The sequence below is a fragment of the Pyxicephalus adspersus genome, chromosome 5, assembly GCF_032062135.1.
Source record: "Pyxicephalus adspersus chromosome 5, UCB_Pads_2.0, whole genome shotgun sequence".
NCBI classification, from domain to species: Eukaryota; Metazoa; Chordata; class Amphibia; order Anura; family Pyxicephalidae; genus Pyxicephalus; species Pyxicephalus adspersus.
This window is the reverse complement of record NC_092862.1, coordinates 102,249,553-102,268,755: the sequence shown is the minus strand read 5'-3', so window position 1 is coordinate 102,268,755 and position 19,203 is coordinate 102,249,553. Positions and strand designations below refer to the sequence as shown.

The following is a 19,203-nucleotide window of genomic DNA, read 5'->3' as shown; positions in this document are numbered from 1 at the left end:
AATATAAATAATAATTTAAAACAATAATGAAATAATAGACAACAATGTAATCTAAAAATAAAATTAAAAATGTACTTTTATTTTTATTTCATGTTGTGTGGTGTTTTTGTACTGTAAAAACCATTTAAAAGCAGATTACATTGTAATCTGCTTTTAAATTTCCCTCCCTGACACACCCCCATACATCACCAATCACATCACCCGGAAGATGACTCATCCTCCGAATGATGTGAGGGGGGATTTCCCTGCCCAGCTTACACAGACACAGACAGAGACGATGGACGCTGGAAGCTGCTGGCATCTCCGGAGAGATGCACAGCACAATGCAGGATTTCTGCATTATGCTTGACATCTCACTGCAGATGCCAGCAGCAATAGCAAATCTTTTATTTCTGCTAGAGGAGCTGCGGACACTGGGTGAGTATTTGCTTTCAGTTGTAATCCGATTGTCATACAATGTATGACAATCGGATTGCAATTTAACATTTGTTTACATTTAACCACCTGGTGAGAAAAACTCGGGGTTAACGAAAATTGCAAAAGTTTTTACCCCGGGCATGCTCGGGCTTAATGGCCAGGTGGTTAAAGGTGCTGATTGAAAGCAATCAAAAACAACATCTAGTGATCCACAAATAATATACCGTTTATACTTAAATGTAAGACTATTCAAGTATGGGCCAAACCCACAATTTGCACTTGAGAAAATGGGTAAAAAGGGAAGGTGGGATTGATATAGCTTACCTGCCTAAATTCCATCTGTTGAGACTCCTACCTGCAGCCTGTCCCCAGATTCCTACCACATGATTCACTGTTGTTATTTACAGCTGTAATGAACTCTACCAACCCCCAATATTACAAATAGTCCATAAAAGGAGAGCTTAAAAATACAAAGCAATTTGAGGGGCAGAAAATGTCATTGAGTTTATACAGTACATAGCATTGCATACATACATACCATAGAATAAACCATAAACCTTTTTCTATTATAAAATAATGTGACTTCCTTGCTCCTTGTATTCAAAAAAAGTCAGCTGACACAATTGCCATTTTTATGAATGTATGTCAGTTCATTGATGATTTACACTTTTATTCTTTTCTGGTATATATATAAGGTATTGATCATACCTGATTGGCACTTATGCGGACCGAGTGCTACATTTTTAATAGAAACCTTCATTAAAAATAGTTAAGATCGGTAATGTTTATTTCAAAAACCTTGACTAGCAGATTTGCTGTGAATGCTACTTTACAAAAGGAGCATATGCATATGTTATAAAACAGAATGAGCTGTGTACACCACTACTAAATATGGAGATTACTTACTCAAAGTGAAGAGAGTTTCTGATCACCACATATATAAATATATATGTATATATATATATATATATTTTTTTTTATTTTTTTTTAACACTTTAAAAAGGGACACAGTGCTATCTAGTGATGTGGCCTGAACATAAACAGAGATTCTTTTTCTAATAGGATTTTCACTTGAAAAAAAAAATATCTGTTTATACATGAGTATGTATGTAACTCAACTTACTTTTCTAAGGCTTCGTCATACTCATTCACAGCCTTTTTAACAGCATCATCATCACGGTTGTGTCTTGCTTCTTGTACCTATGCAAACATATTAAAAATGTTTTAGGGCTATGCAAAGTATTTTTTTTATAATGTTATATTTTTTTCCTTCAAGCCAGGATTTAACCTTTGGATGATTCAGTGAATACCTAGATAACTAAAGAATAGAAAGTAGAGTGTGGATATAAATAGAACTGACGCACAGACCAGTTGCTCATGGTGTACCACAAGGCTGTGTTTAGATTACTTTCTGTAAGTGGCATATATATCCATATACACATATTTAGATAGATCTCAATAAGAATATTGGAGTCCTCAGTAACAAAAACATATTAATCCAAAGGGAAACCAAAATGTTTACAAGTTTGAGTGAAAAAAACAGAGGAGAGATTACAGGCACTCACTTTGTTCAGTCTTAGAGAAAGAACGGAAAGTAGACATGATGAAACCTCTGCATTTGTTTTCATTATGAAGGTAATAAAAAGAATATACTGTAGATGAATCTATCTATATGTTTACCCTCTATTCCACCACAGTATTTACTGCATTAAACTGAACTGGAAATAAGCACAAAAGGCCTGATTTATTAAAGCTATCCAGCCTTGGAGAGCATTCATAAAAGCAGGCCCAAAGTCTTGGATACTGTCTTACCTGACTTCTATCTCCCTGATTGTATCTTCGTCATTTTCATCTAAACACAAACGTGTACATTGACCTTTCCAATTTACAAATACTGTGTGTAGTTTAATTTTGTGTTTAGAAGCTTGTATAAAGTTTTTAGTGGTACTTTTAGTGGCATGTTATAGACAACTAAAGAAGTTTATACCTGTTTTGTTAATTTTCTTAGCTGTTCTGTAAGCATCCCAGCCAGCTGTTCAAGCTTTGCATAAGCCTAAAGGAGAAATAATATATGATCAGAAATGAAATAAGATGATAAATATTAAACATAGGACCAAAAGGAGTGTACTGAATGTCCCTCAGCAGGGTATGGTGTGGTTTGTCCCTGAAAGAATTTTTTTTGTATTTCTAAATAAACTGGAAAGAGAGAAGAGAAGCAAAGTATTTCCTGTATACTAAAAGAAGGCATGATTTATAAAAAAATAATAATAATAATATTATTATTATTATTATTATTATTATTATTAATAAAGAAAAAAAAGTTTTAAGGGTTTGCTTTCTCCAAAAATATGAAAGAAAATCAGGACTGGCAGTGTGATCCTGTGCATTTTAATTAGCATAAAAAAACACAACAATTAAACAGAAGTGATAGATGACTTTATATTCTATGATATAAAATGTATTGCACGTACCTCATCAGGTGATGTTTGGCATGTAATTATTGCATCCAGAAAATTGTATAAATACTATAATAAAAATAAAATAACATTATAAAACATTACTTGTTGTTTTTTGCCAGTTTTGTTAGCAAGCAGCACTAAAGAAGTTAGCAAAACGCTACATCTGCCATGCATGACTCAGTGCATGATTATGCATACAATAAAAAGCCTTGCAGAAAATGTCTTATGAACATGTAAAAAAAAAATAAAAATAAATAAAAAAAGCTATAAACAAATATATTTACATTTTACTTAAAGCAGAGCTATGGCCTTCCATAAAAAAAACGTGTGCTGCAGCACTGAATCTTTCCCTGCAAAGTCCCACAAATACCTGTTGAGCCTGCCAGTGAAGTCTACCTAATGCAGCTTCCTCTGATGGGATGGCAACAATGCTGCACCGCTCCTGAATTCAGAACAGAGTTTTAAAAGCAAAAAAGTCCCCATATTATGAATATTCAAGTAAGGTCTGCCACCTCCCAAACGAGACACATTTTGTAAAACCACCCAAATAGTGGGCTTATGAAAATGCTCAGAAAATGGAGAAATCTAAAAAAGGCAGGGTGTTTCTGTGGTACCAAGCTTAATAAAACATCAGAAAAACTTTTATGATAAGCTGTTCATAAAAACTAGTTTGACACACTAATGATGTTTGTAAATACAAATACAACTTCTGAATCAGTTCACAAATGAACTGATGAAAATTTAAAGGTAAAAAGGTCACAATTTTAAAGCAGATATTCACTTTACCAACTCGTTTCACAGGATGAAACCTGTTTCTTCAGGGGAAAGAGAATTATCACATCAGTTATTATAGAGACTTGTGTTGCCTCTTTAAAGTTGTGGATATTATTAATTCTTCAAAGAGGAATTCATCAACAAAAACCCATATTCAGGAAAACTGTGGAAAAATAACCTTTGTCCTCCAAAAGTTGGATGGAGGTTTTGGTTTACAGATTAAAAATGCTATAGAGCAAAGCCAAACACCACTGGCTCAAATGCAATATAGCAGAGCTAAACAAAAAGAGAGCAGATGAAGCTCACTAGGGAAGAAAACTGTCACTCGTGTGTGAGGAGAAGTTTCATACATCCAGGGAGCCACAGGGTTGCCACGTAGGCTGTGTCTGCTAGTACTACAGCGGCATACAAAAACTTTCTGCTAGGTCTATTTCAATATTGGGTAGACATTGACTAAAATCTTAAACATCAACCTTTTTAGTAGTTTTCTCTATGGGCTACAGAACACCTCCACTATATGTTTTAAAGATTCTGTACTCCAAACATGCTTTCCATCCCAGGGTGATAACACTGCACTTTCATAGATAAGGTAAAATTATATAAGCATGTTGGCCTTGCACTGGAATTGTTACAAGAGATAACATGCTTAAAATTAGAGAAACATGCATTGAAAAACAAAACGAATGCAGCAACCATATTTAAGGACTGGTAAGCTGCAACATTTCTGTTTTGAATACTTTTAAGGTTATTATAATGAGAGGTCCAACTCAAGGTATCTTTATTTGTTTAAATGTTTTATTCACACAAAGGGGTATATTAAGATCGATTCCTCTGTCAATTAGCTCTAGGTTTGCCCCTTTAGTTGTAAAAAATACCTAATTGACAATTGTTACTGCTGTGCTCCTGTGATAATTGATCACTAGGTGGCAGAATGAGTCATAATTTTAATATAAACTGAAAGAGCAATACATAAAGATTTGCATGGCAGTGAACAAACTTGACAGGGGAATAATTTATAAATTTACCCCATAGACTCTTATTTTTTAAATTATATTTACCAAACCTCTAGTTTCTACATTGCAAGGACTGGCATCATCCTACTGTTAACATAATCCCAGGGAATAGTAAACCCTCTAAATTTCATGAGAAGACACTGAAGGCCAGTGTTGGACTATCTACTGTGAGATTTGGAGTTCTTTATATTCACTTTAAAATCAGTATTATTGGGTAAATAGTTCATTAAGGAAATGTTGACCCACTGCTTAACTATGCAAAATAATGCAATAATAATAGTTTGATAATGCAAAATAAGAATGCATATAGGGACATTTTCATGACGCTTCCCATCTTTCAAAGTCTGTCATGAAAGAAACATGGAGACTGCTGTTACTGATCCATTTCAGAAAATGCCAGGCTATATTACTATCACATTACCTATAATACTTTCTGAACATCTAAACCAGAACAACTAAAAAGATTAGCAACGTCACAAGTACTTATCTGCATATATGTGATGGGTTAGTAGTTGAAACAAACATGGTCAAGTTTAAAGTTTTTCTTTTAATGGTTTTCTGTTAAAAATATTTCCCTCTATATAAATAGATCCCTTTTTTTACTGACATTTTATATTTTTTAAAGTATGAATGACTATATTGTAAAGAGTCAGATATCCATTTTAAACAAATACTTACAGGAGTTAGAAACTTGTAGGTGAGATGAGCATTTTCAGCCAGTACATCTGCTGCAAGATCAAAGTACTGAAAAAAAGAATAAATCAAATGTCATTGTAAGCAATTTACTAAGGATGTGTGTTCTCGTGCTTTGGGCTTGTGCCGACAAAATCAGTTTGAGATGCTCATTATTATTATACAGTATTTATATAGGACCTACATATTACACAGCGCCTTATAAAGCCCATAGTCATGTCACTAGCTGTCCTTCAAAGGGGCTCACAATCTAATGTCCCTACCTCAGTCTTATGTCTTTAATACCTACTGCATGTTTTTAGAATGAGGGAGGAAACCATAGTACCCGAGATTTGAACCTGGGACCTAGTGCTGCAAAGGCCAAAGTTCTAACCTCTGAGCCACCGCGCTGCCCCCACGAACTTATCCTCATAGGATCATGAAGAATTTCTGGTACATCTGCAGTTGATTGCCTTCTCACCTGCATTTGGCCTACATCAAGTAGTCAAAGTAGAATTTTATGTGAATGCAAAACCTGTCTGATGCATGTGTTTCAAACACATGTCAAGCACAGAAAAGTCTAAACTGTTGACATGAGCCCTGAGTATGTTAAAATATTATCTCTATAGTTGTTAAAACCAGCTCCTTGTATGGTGATTTAAGATATTCTCTTTGTATTATAAGGTTGTCTTTAAATAAACATTTATGAACCTACTATAAAAATCAGAAGAAAACTTAGATGAGGTTGTGACTTCTCTATGTACTATGTACTGTTTACTGTTTACTGTACTTAAAGGTTTATTATCCCATATAAGATGACAGATAAATCACCTACACTTTTTTCTAATTATTCTGCTTGGTCTTCATTTACTCATACATGTTTGTATGGTGAAGACATTATGATGCAAAGAGCCTCCTTGGTTATACTGTAACAGGGTAAGATTTGTCTTGGATAGTTAGGTTTTCAGGCAAAAGCTTGCCATTGACTTTAGAACGCTAAAGATCAATACACCCATGTCAATTTAGGGGAAAGGAAGTAGGAAGTAGGAACACATTTGCCAATATGTTTGATATTATATATATATATATATATATATATATTTATTAATAAAATATATAATATATAAATATATATTATTAAATATTTTTAAAAAAGGAAAAATAATCTATCCTAAAAAGTAAATTATAACTGGTACATAAGTTTTATCAATGATTAGTATAATTGGGATGCTATAGAGCAGAGGTAGGCAAACTCTGGCCTTTAGGCCAGATACGGCCCAGCCAGTAGTCTGTTCCGGCCTAACGCCCCCTGGTCGATCTGGCCTAATCCTGGCCGGCAGGGGTCGGCAACCCGCAGCTCCTGAGCCGCATACGGCTCTTGAGCCTCCTTGTTATGCCTCCCTTCCCTATTTACTGCGGATGCCGTTAACACTTCCGCCGCCGGGGTAAGGGGACATTCCCTCTCCTCCATATGCATTGTGGAAGGGAGAGGGATTTCTTTTCAGGGGCGTTCCCTCTCCTCCGTATGCATTGCGGAGGAGAGGGATTTCCCTTCAGGGGCATTCCTGGTGGGGGCAGAGCCATCAGCACGGGTTTCTAGGGAGAGTGCGGCCTAGTGTGCCTTCTTGACCTCCTAAAATGGCCTAGATCCAAAAAGTTTGCTGACCTCTGCTACAGAGAATAGCAATGTAATCCCATATGTTAATATCCCAATGTTAATTATAACTTTATCACCTTACATTACCTCATATTTGCAGTATAAAAGCAGGAGATTGCCAAATGTTTCTGGAGGAAAGGGGTTTTGCTGCAACAAAAACTGAAGTTTTTCAAAGCCTTCAGTGGGCTTTGAATCCATATTCATAAGTGCCTGGTTATGAAGAGTAACCGGATCCAGTTCCTGAAAGGAAATAATAATAATTAAAAATGTCTGTATTTTTTTAAGGGTATGGAGAAAATAAGCCTTATTTTACCTACAGAAGACAACATATTTTCTATGCCACAGCTGCTTTATCAACCAAAAGCACGGATTTACAATATGACCTTTTAAATTCATATACAGGCCCTGCACAAAATAGCATATAAGCATGTAAAAAAAAACTATAGACAAATAAATGATACTTTTTTTTAATGCATTGAAGAATTGTTATGGCCTCACAAAAATATGTGCAAGAAATTAAGAAACTAGAAGGTTAATGTATCAACTTTGCAAACATCTAGAAAAGAGTGTAAAACCAATAAGGAATATGAATTGTACTTAAAGTTTGTGAGAATGCCAGGTATATGGATCTTCAGTCAATATGGTGATCTTACCTCTTCAGATCGTGGTGGCATGTCTGTCAAGGCTTCCTGAGCTGCTTCATCTAGAGAAGTCAATGAATACAAGTCAGAAAACAACAGAAAACAAATGTTAAACAAAATACAAAAATAGTTATTAAAGCTGAAATGATTACAATATGTATTTAGTAATTGATTTTCTACCTTAAGCCTGCTTAGGTATTGACACATATACCTATTTCCACATTTTATCATGACACTAGGTTTTTCTTTAAAAACAAGGTTGATGTCTGCAAGTTCTTTTGCTTTGTACAAATGTACAGAAATTGTCACTGGATTTACAGAACAACACCAGAGGATAGCTGCATGAATGATTGTCACCTGAGGTCACATCATGCCAACTGTAGTTGCATTTGCAAAGTTTTTAATATAAAACTATAGTCCCGCTTTACAAGTTAAAGGATCAGGCAGGTAGTTTGTTGTAGAAAGGGACAGCAATGAAAACCTGTTTTACCTGCATGATCTCATTGGGGAAATTAGAAAATGCTTAGCTGCGCACAGTGTCAGTTTTCATTGCCGGGGAAGCCCAGCAATCCCCGCTTTCCTTGCACATACCAATGATAAATGAACTCCCACATGCCTGTGAGGGACTTTCAAATCCTGGCATGGCCAATCAAGATTGCTAAAGATCGTCTCCGGGACGATTAAGCGGGATAAGATGACGGCAACCGGAGATAGGCAAGATGCCAGTTTTAGGTGTAGCCCTGTATTTTTTATTCCTAAATGTAGAAATTAGGCAAGAGGCTATCAATTAATGATCATAGTCATATTAGGACTTGCAAAAGCAGATTATTTATTTCCCTCTGCTGGAACAGTGATAACCAAGGATATTAACTACAAGTAACTAGTTTTCAGAATGTAGTCCACTTCCTAAAGGGATTGGCAATCTTTCAAAAAATTGGATACCTGTCTGATGGGTCTTAATGTAGGCATTATTATTGGTCTGCCCTGCTTAAAGTAATAGAAAAAAATTTGTAGTGGTATCAGAGTCCCAGAAAGCTTCTCTAAACTAGCTAATGTTCATGTAATAAACCTATTTCTGTTTCTGTAAAGGATGCCATTGTATCTTCTAACTTTTGAAAATGAACCTTTTAAAATTGTGATTTAAACAATCCTAACAAATGATCCTTTATATATCACCTCTAAAAATAATGTTTAAAAAATAGTTTGAAAAAGTTATTACAGAATAATTTCTTGCCTTCTTTGATTTTGCTGCAGTCAGCTTTGTCCCCAACCTTTTGGACGTCACTAAATGTACATACTCCAGACCACGCATGCACCGGTGACGTCATGTGGCATGATGACGTCACCCATAGTGACGTCATCATGCCAGTACCTGGCCACTCTCTTATTGCAGGTCTGAGCCTGCAATGGGAGAGTAGGCGGGTTGTGTCCAGAGACACAACCCCCCTGAGCCTGTGATGCATATAGGAGATATGGTCTGTGGCTCTGGCCGCTGCGCCCCCCCCCCAAGCAGGGTCCTTCTCCTGATCCTGCTGGGGGTGCACCGGCCAGAGGCGCGGACCTCCAAATTTTTCTTGTAGACCACCAGTGGTCCGAGGACAACAGGTTGGGGTCAGCTGTGTTAGAGCACACATCATTTATTGCTGCAGGACATTCAGTATCATCTAGCACTTTACTCCCCACCCTTACTATCCCTGGTCTGGGGATTATTTTGTTGGGTTTCAGTTCTCTTAATCAAGAAAGCTCAGAATTATATGTTGAGTTTACCTAGGACAGTCAGCACAAGTCCTCCAAATACTTATTCTGCTGTTTGTATCCAGACAGAAGACTTGAGAGACTTGAGAGAAGTACCAAGACAGGATGCAGTGACGTTTTAGGGAAGCTATGTATAGCACCAGCTAGCCCTTCTCACCTGCCAAAGTCTACCTACTCTGCATACAGATAGCATGTAACAAAAACAGAAAGGTTTTATTTTCTTTTTAGCATTTCTATTAGCATGTTAATGAGAATAAAAAGGAAGAAGATGGGAAGGCAAGATATAAACAGATTATGCTTTACCTACAGCCTTATGGCTAATAGGTCTTACTAATAAATAGAAAACTCTGCTAACTGAAAGATTTGCAGGTGGAAGGAAAACCAGCACATGTGTCAGTGTCAATGGTATACCCTCAATTTAATGGAAAGGCAGATGTGGCTTGTTTGTTGCTGAAAATGGGAATCAATTACTAGTCATATTCCATTTCCTAAATTTGCTTTTTATCAACATAATATAACAAGTAGATATATGACATTGTGCTTACAATTTTTTAACTGGTATTCAATGGCAGCTTTGAGGTTAAAGGCTTCAACTAAAGCAGTTTCATGCAGCACCAGGGTGTTTCCCACACTGTGCACGTCAATTCCTTCTGTTGTCATGCCAACCCCGAGCTCTGGAGGGAAATACAAAGAACTACATTTCTATATGGACAACAGCATAATGATAAATGAATTAGACAACAATGAGGATCAACACTTCCCTTGAACCCTTTGTACATTTAGGAAATATGTAGACAAAATTGCTGCAAACCTGGAATGGATCCGGTCTAGGATTGAAAACATTTGCTAACAAATAGCAAATTACATTGAAGAAATCCATTCCAGGTTTGCTGGATCACTCAGCTTCACTGATGAAAGTGTATCCTCTCCAACCTTGGAGAGCTTTATTCAATCAGACCCAATGTATGTGAAAGTACTGAGAAGCAAACACATAGCACTGTGAAAGGAAGAAGGAAATTATTTAGCTCCGACTTCATTCATATTGGTACATTATTCATTCATTCATTACCCACACTCAGGGGCTTCCAAGGCTAGAATGATATTGTAACTGATATGTATTGGACCTGGATTATATATTTTTCAATTCTCCTGGTGTCACAGCGACAAATGTTTGAAGTAGATTTTATGCAACCTCAGCGCTGCCTTTTTAGTAATACTGCAACCTTCCAATTAAAGTAGAACCCCGAAAACTCCACTTTCTTCAGTGCTCCTGCAGCCCTAGTAAAGCTGTGGCATGTATTCTGCATCCAAATACACATACCACAGCTCCTCCAGGGCTGCGGGAGCAATCAGGAGAGCAGAGCTGTCAGGAGAGCAGAGCTGCAATAATTGCTTCGCTTTGTGATTGGCTGAGGAAAGGGAAACCCTGATGATGGTTTAAGCGTCATCAGGGATTCCCTTTTCTGAGCCATTCAGCACTAGGGGTGAATGGGGACAAGTCTCCCCATTCAAGTCTAATGCTGAATGACTGAGAAAAGCAAACCTCAGTTAACTGGAAACGGCCATTCCCCTATGGGTGCCAGATAACGGAGGTTCTACTGTACTGTGATATAGCCAGCAAATATAGGTTAGCAAGCAAATAAAAGGTTTCAGTTTTTCTTATCACACTGGGCTTGATCATTTGCCAATATAAAACAGACATTCCCATCTACAATTGTAAAACGATTCTATGACGTTTGTGAAAATCTTTGTGATTATTCTTTTTAAGGATTTTGTTTTACTAGTAAGGCAATCTGGAACATATATAATTTTTAATTTTACAAATATTACTTTACCTGGATGCTCTCTAATGCCATGTTCGATTATATCTGCAATGTGCTTTAAAGCAGGTGCATACTGTTTCATGCTATAGTAACACAAGGCAATGTTGTAAGATAAATCTGTTAAAAAAAAAAAACAGGTAAAAATGTAATTATTTCAGAAACAAAAGTACAGTCACCATTTTACATATACCACAATGCTCACAGTCCAAAATAACTACTGCAAAATGAAGCACTACTGCACAAAGAAATAGAAAAAATGATGCTCCTCTATAGATACAATACAGAAAGTGAAGGTGGTCCCTCTATCCTATAAAGTGTGTTACCAGCAGGATCACTAGGTGAAAAAGATAAAAAGGCTCAAAAAAAAAATTAAAGCAGGGACTACTTCAAAGTACTGGTAATGTAAAAAATGTTACATTTCTGTTTTTGAGTTTAGGTAGGAGTGGTGCACTTAACCACTAAAAATGTTGCATTGCATTTTGGTCCGTTCCTGCTGGTTACCAGCCCATTAAAAATAATATGCTGCATTACCATAAAGCAGGTTAAAGAGGAGGTATAGTATAAAACTTTAAAAATTGCAGCAGGTCTATTGCAGAAAGAGGCGGGTTATCTCCCTTCTGCAAAAAAATGATATATATATATTTGCCTAAAAAATATTTTTGAAATGCACTCCCTATTCTGTCACAGGCATTACCATTTTGTTATTTTCCTCCTCTGGCTATCCTGATATTTGGCCATCTTGATTGACCAGGTTGGGATGATGTAACTTTTGTGCATACACGCAGGAGTTCGTTCAGGATACCTGGCATATCCCAGCAGTGTAGGAACTATAATTCCACTTTAATGTGTTGCTTTAACATAATGCACAGGATCAGAATGCAAATTTGCCCCAATTAATAAAATAAAGGAACATTTATGATAACCAAATAAATAGAAAATATGTTTGACTAAATAAGAAAACAAACCATTTTATTTTGTATTTACATTCATTATACCTTGTTTATACCCCAAAACTTGCATAGCATTGAGGAACTTTTTGCAAGCCTCTTCATATTGTCCCTCTTTGTAGAGCAGGCAGCCCAAATTTATCTCACTATCTGAATCATCAGATGGCATCTGTTCTACTAAGCTCTGAAAGAAACCACAAACTCACTTTAGAAAAAGAAAAGCACTGTCCAATATAAATACATCATAAAACACACACGGAATATTGATTTCACAGCAGAATTTCTATATCATTTTCAGAATTATTTAATTTAGCTGTCCCTAGGCATTCCAAGCGGCTGAACAAGCATGTACTAGTGAACTGAAAAGGTCACTATAATAAAAATTTCAATCCTGCCCATGCATTGAGGCCCCCACAGGAAGTGGTGATGGCTTCTAATGCCCAGAATCCATTCAACCACATCCACTTTCACTCTACAATTGTATTAGGGAGTTGTGAATATAAGCCTCCACTTTCCCATGCCTATGTCCTATGTACTTTAAAGGGATTGCACATTAGGCCCATGGCTCCCCATTTAATCATTTAGGTCTAGAAACAGTTGTGCAGTTGCCATATCAAATATAGATGTATTTAGATTACATGAATATAAAACAAAAGTATATTTAGTTTTACAATTATACACATCTAATTCTTGCCTAAGTGCATATAAGGCATACATTAAACCACACTTGATTTGTTAAAACTCTCCAAGGCTGGAGAGGATACACTTTCATCAGTATAGCTGGGTAATCCAGAAAACATGGAATGTTTTTTTTTTTTTTTTTTTCAAAGTCATTTGCTTTTTTGCTAGCATAGCATTTTTGCTAGCATTTGAATCCTGGCCCAGAATCCTTCCAGGTTTGCTGGATCACCCAGCTTCACTGATGAACGTGTATCCTCTCCAGGCTTAGTGAGCTTTAAAAAACAAGTCTGATATCTCAGTTCATTTAGATGAGTAAGGCCCAGTCTATCTTTGATCACTGCAAACATCTGCATTTAAAGAGTTTCAAATGCACATTCTTCTAATACGCTGTAGAAGCTTTCCACTGAAAGCATTTCATTAGTTTTTATGGATAATGCTTTGTTTCTTTAAAATCAACTAAGCAACCTGCTTTGGCAATAAAGCAAGGCAAGGAAAACAAACCCAGTAGGACTGATTTATTAGAGGTCTCCAAGATTGGAGAAGACTGCCATGGGAGACCCTGGGTGATCCAGGAAACCTGGAATGGATCTAGTTTAGATCTGAAAACATTTGCCTACTAATAGCAAAAAATGTTTATGAAATCCATTGCAAGTTTGCTGGATCAGGCATGATGATCTATATTCACTAGTCAGGGAAATCTTTAATAAACCAGGCCTACTGTGTCCATAGTAAATGCAACTTGTTGTAGTAAAATGTTTCTAACACTCCACAACAAGTCCTACTGAAGGCTGCATTTGTGGCACAAAGCAAAAGGAGACAGAGCCTTATTTAGCAGTTGGCTTCTCATTTTCCCAGAGACTCTGTAAGATCTCATAGCTCTTAGCTCTTCCAGCCCACTCTTAATTATTCACCATATTGGATGTTTTCCCACTATTCCGGTTGCATTTTCCATAACAAAAAATACATTTAAGATTTCCAACAAGGAGAAATCAATGCCATTCAAATCGGCTACAGCAGAAGGGCATATTTTTAAAATCTCAGTAAGAGACCTCTCTAGCTGAGCCCCCTTAATACGTAAGAGTCTGTTTGGTGGTTTAACGCAAAACTGCAAAAGACTTTAACGTCATTTTTGCATAAGTAATAATGTAACAAAAGTGAAAAATTAAAAAAATAACTGTAAGAAGGGTACCTTAGCTCCTGACAGATCTTCTTCCCCATATTTAATGCAAGCTTGTAATTTCAAAACCTAGGACAAAAAAGAAAACAATCAGCATACTTGTTAATAAACATCGAGAGAACCAGCATACAAAGCTATTTGAGAGTACAAGTATCTAGCAATAAATGAGCTGAAGACCTTCTTACACTTTACTAGCTTTACAGTCCTTACATTCTAAAAACAAGCTGTGTTAAACACCTACACAAAATGAACAGATATAACACATAACAATAAAACTATATATCAGTGTTAAATAATAAAATAGGGTTGTGTGGAACTCTAGGGTTCTTTCAGAGGTTTTTCAGAGTTCAGAGTTCCTTGAGCAATTTGTTCCTCTCGGGTCAGTTTAAGTGACACCAATGATCTTTTTGACTATCTATAAAGGTGACATTCTTCACACTGACCACCAAGGCGCTGTGAGTTGTAGATATAGTAATTATATCAGGGCTTGCCCAAGACCTGAAATCTATTTTAAGGGTTTCCCCTATGTTAAAAAAAGTGGAGAAACACTGCTATATATATTATTAGTAGTAATGTATCTGCATATTGCATTTTATCTAGTTTTATTTGTCTTGATATTGATCTGATAGAAAGGAAGTTGTGATATTGTCCACCATTGTTACCTTGCTTTGGTAGGCAGGGTTATCCAACAAGAATGTGGCTTTCATTGCCTCTGGATACATACAAGCCTTGTACAAGGACTGAGCATAGTACAGTTTATAGTCATCCACATCAGGGCTGATCTGTATAAGTTGTTCATAGCAGTCAGCTGCACTTATAAAGTCTTGCATCTGGAAATAGCAGTAACCCAGCAGAGACAGGCCAGCCCTAGACTAGAAGAGAAAAAAAGAATGAATTGAAATGTAGGACACAAATGTAATGCATTGCAAGGTACCTTTTGTAAAAAAACAATGAACAGCTGCTATCTGTACAAATATTTGTTAGTTAAAATCATGAACTTTTTATATTTCCTTGTACATAAATAGGTATTCTTTGCAAAGGGAATGTCAACCTCATTTTCTAGGTTATGTGAATTAGCATCTGCTGAATGATAAATACCTTTGCAAAAAGAACAGCCTGCACCCCTTCAGTAAATCAATCCAAATGTCTACAACCAGTTATTAATCAAGGTTTCATTTAGAGTTTTACTGGGTGAGAAATGAAGGTTTTCCCCTCATCATCACATACTGTGCTATTGTTGTGATCTTTACAGGATGCCCATTGCTAGAGAAAGTAGTACTTGCATAGTATTTTATTTAGTTGACTGATGAACACAGAGTCTACTGGAAACGCTTTATCCATTTTTATAGAATGCTACAGGTGTTCAGTTTGAGACCCCTGACTGGATAAAGCTCAAATCAAATTGTAGGAAATGAAACTGCAATGTATTGGCAACTTCTAGCATCTTTTAAAGTTTTAGTGTGTGACTTTGCATCATATACTGTCAAAGCAAAAAATAAAATAGTTCATGATACAAGGTATGGATGAACAATCACATCAATGGACAGGTTTTTTCCTTGTATGTATATTGTATTTGTTTGTTTCTACCAAGAAGCAAGGAAAGTGTTGAAATCTCATAGAAATCATTAATATGTAAATGTCATAGGGCCTGATTTATTAAAGCTCTCCAAGGCTAGAGAGGATTACCTTTCATCAGTGAAGCAAGGTGATCTAGCAAACCTGGAATGGATCTGGTCCAGGATTCAAAACATTTGCTAGCAAATTACTTTGAAGAAATCCATCCCAACTTTGCTTGATCACCCAGCTTCACTGATGAAAGTGTATCCTCTCCAGCCTTGGAAAGCTTTAAAAAATCAGGCCCATTCTCACATGAGAGACTTCTTGTGCCAATAAAAGGACACGGATAATAAGTACAACTTCCTGTCCTGCTGACTGTGATCTTCCCTCTGTACTCCGGCCAAAGAAAAAGCAGAATACTAGCGCGATTACTTACCCGATACTGTTTCTGCAGTTCAATACTAAGAATATGGACTGCTTCTGTATATCTCCCTTCTTTAATCTGAGCAAGAAACAAAACCAGTATTAGAAAAATTATTATGCATTTGATGCACTGCAGTTATGGATAACTATCATATTATTTCATTTTGTTCAGTTTTTTTTTACTCCTAATATATACCCAGCTCAGTAAATATAATATATATTTTAATGGTTGTGATGCACTACACTTTGCCTTGTAGAAAATCTTCTAACAGAGCAGTGAAATGAATTTTACATTAGGATATGGAAATTTGTAGGCTGCCAATACTTCGTATTAAAATAATTGTTGCTTTGCTGTCTCTATTTTCATCACTAGTGGAGTTAGTGACCCCAGAAATTAAAGAAAGTCAGAACCCTCAATCTGCATAGTTGTCCCAATTACAGATTCAGAAAACACCAAGTCTAAAGGATCAGTATGACAGCCTTCAGAATGATCACCCGACAGTTTTCTCTCAGCACAAGTTTGCTTTAAAATGATTTACTCAATGGGCTCTATTTATAAAACAGCAAATCAGACATTCCATCAAACACTGGGCCTGATTTATTAAAGCTCTCCATGGCTGGAGAGCATAAACTTTCATCAGTGAAGCTGGGTGATCCAGCAAACCTGGAGAGCTTTGATAAATCAGGTCCATTCTCACATGAGAATCTTCCTTTGCCAATAAAAGGACACAGATAATAAGTATAACTTCCTGTCCTGCTGTGATCTTCTCTCTATACTGCTGCCAAAGAATGTTCTGCACCTCACACACTTCAGTGTGTTTCCAAATACAAAAGAGAAAAAAACTGCCATACTGACCAACAGTGGATCAAAGTACAAACTGACACTGATATTCCATATTCCACTGTTTCAAAAATATTACTATAACTGACAATAAGAAACAAAAATAACTGCCACACTGATCAAGGTTTATCAAAGTATAACATTCCTGGCTGCTGAGTGGGAGAAGAACAACAGATCAACACTTCCCCAGGGTTTTAGATGAAGAAGAACCTTCAGAAATCCTTTTTTTTTTTTTTTACAATATTTTTAATGTGAAAATGATATCAAAGCATACAATATAGATATGAAAAGGGTACAATATAGAATAAGACAACATTTTTATTTTTTATGTGACCACAGGTAGTGAAGGAAGTGGGAGGAAAGGTTGGAGGGAATAAAGTCACTTTAAGGATCTATATATATTAATATTTGATGCCTAGGGGAAGGAGTTAAACTTCTATCAGTTTTCGGAATCCAGTTTCGGATCACAACCACACAGGGAGCACCCAATAAAAAGTTCAATAAATGTAACAAACAATGAAAAGAAGTGGATGATGTGATGTGCACAGCAATAGATCCCATTGATTACAAGAGCACTCCTAAAGATAAATGATGAGGAAGATTCATTCTATGGGAACCATGGAGCACAGACATAAAGTCCTGCATTGGATAGATTTTAAGGAGAAAGGACTAGGGAGAAAGGACAAGCAGCATAGCTGGAAGGGGAGAGGAAATCCTAGCCCTGCATACAGCAGCAACATAGGTGTTCCAATAACAAACGTCAGATGTGTTTTTGTTTTGCACTCCCTTCCTGTTGTGTCTCAGTGGGCAGGAAGTGAAGGGAAATCTCCCTGATTGGGACACCACAATCTAAACTTTTCCAAATTATCAAGAAGAAAAAAACATTTTGAATTCACACTTAAAAACTAACACACTCTGCCTACAGAGGAAACCATTTCATGCCGTGCAGATGTCATGTTATGTATGTGATGATAATGTGTTTATTTTCCGATCCACAACCGAAGCCGTGTCTCACCAACTTATAAATGGTTGCAGTGTACTCCCCGTCTTTTATCTGCAGGGCAGCCATTGTGGTCGTTATTCCAAGCGCCCCAGGATAAAATTCTGCAAGGATACTTCGGTGTTCTATCCCGCAGACGGTTACCAAGGCCGCTCACACAGCTCCATAGCAACCAACCGGAACCGGACATTCCTGTCACATCCCTTCCATGAAAGAGACGTCCGCTTTTTTTTCAATACGATAAACTTTATTGCTCGAATGTAATGCTGACAGTAACTTGCCAGCGCTGTTGATGAGTCTTCCCTCTCCGTGGCAACCAGACAGTAAGTTGTTATTTACTTTTTCCTAAGGCGATCTGATGCTGTAACAATTACTTAGAAGATCTCCATAGTACATATCAGTTCAAAACTTCCCAGAGCACTTTTACTTGTGTGCAGGAATAAGTGAATTTTCCATAGCAGTTGTCCTGATTTCCTTGCACAACACTTAGTTTTAGAGATTTCTGGTTCCCACATTGATCAGCCTCGGAAATTTCCCCTAGAATGTGAATGTTTAATTAAAATTAGAGTTTTTAATCATAATATCAATCATAAACATAAAGCATAACTCCAACCAAGACAATGTTTGTGCAAGGATTAAAACCTCTGCTAGGTTTTCATTGTTGTCTGTCATTGTTGTCTGTCAATAATGAAGATCTGACTTCATTATTTATCTAGAGAATTGTAATCACTGACTGATCAAAGGGAAATCCACAATGTTATCATTAGAAGATATTTTTTTATGGGGACACCATCATGTTGACATATGACCAGATTTCCCTTTGTTTTGGGGGATTTCCCGGTGCTTTTGGGAACAGGAAGTGCAGTGAAATCTCCTAGACCGGGACATAGGCTCCAAACCTTCCCTACTCTTTCCAATACAAAACTAAACACATAAAAAAGTGCTGTAGGTATGATAGGTCCACGCAGCCTTTCAAACATAATAGTTCCCGATCAGTGGGACAGTCCTGGGATTTTAAACATTGCCCTCCCACCAATTAAAACTTTGACCACTAGTTCCAGGAAGGGGTTAAAACTACCCCCAACCTCAATGACCATCAATACGGAGGGGGGTTAATATTAGTGTCATTGACAGCAATGCAAGGAATATCTATTATTGCTACTGACACCAATGCTGGGGGGTTTACAGCAACCACTGACATCAGTGCTAGGGTTATCATTACTCTTACTCTTGTCAGGGGTTTTTATTATAATCTTTCACACTAATTCAGGAGTAATTATGGCAACCACTGACACCAATGCAGGGGGTGATTATGGCTACCACTGACACCAATGCAGGGGGTGATTATGGCTACCACTGACACCAA

At 36.8% G+C, this 19,203-nt stretch overlaps 2 protein-coding genes across 2 annotated transcripts in view; one reads left to right on the top strand and one right to left on the bottom strand.

The window, feature by feature from the left end:
- The window catches only part of LOC140331348 (intraflagellar transport protein 70A), a 29,698-nt gene extending 11,683 nt beyond the window's left edge, over positions 1-18,015 (bottom strand). Inside the window, exons 1-13 of the mRNA XM_072412308.1 lie at positions 17,853-18,015; positions 16,010-16,075; positions 14,679-14,888; positions 14,029-14,085; positions 12,207-12,342; positions 11,224-11,328; positions 9,934-10,062; positions 7,646-7,695; positions 7,080-7,232; positions 5,342-5,407; positions 2,889-2,942; positions 2,405-2,470; positions 1,541-1,617 (exon numbers count right to left, since the gene is read on the bottom strand). Coding sequence (XP_072268409.1) covers positions 1,541-1,617; positions 2,405-2,470; positions 2,889-2,942; positions 5,342-5,407; positions 7,080-7,232; positions 7,646-7,695; positions 9,934-10,062; positions 11,224-11,328; positions 12,207-12,342; positions 14,029-14,085; positions 14,679-14,888; positions 16,010-16,075; positions 17,853-17,906 — 1,223 coding nt within the window. The 5' untranslated portion in view covers positions 17,907-18,015. The remainder of the gene's footprint in view (positions 1-1,540; positions 1,618-2,404; positions 2,471-2,888; positions 2,943-5,341; positions 5,408-7,079; positions 7,233-7,645; positions 7,696-9,933; positions 10,063-11,223; positions 11,329-12,206; positions 12,343-14,028; positions 14,086-14,678; positions 14,889-16,009; positions 16,076-17,852) is intronic.
- An 82-nt stretch (positions 18,016-18,097) lies between these two features.
- Positions 18,098-19,203, top strand: part of NPHP3 (nephrocystin 3) — a 29,979-nt gene continuing 28,873 nt past the window's right edge. The window contains exon 1 of the mRNA XM_072412307.1: positions 18,098-18,160. The gene's annotated coding sequence lies outside the window, so the exon portion shown is untranslated. The remainder of the gene's footprint in view (positions 18,161-19,203) is intronic.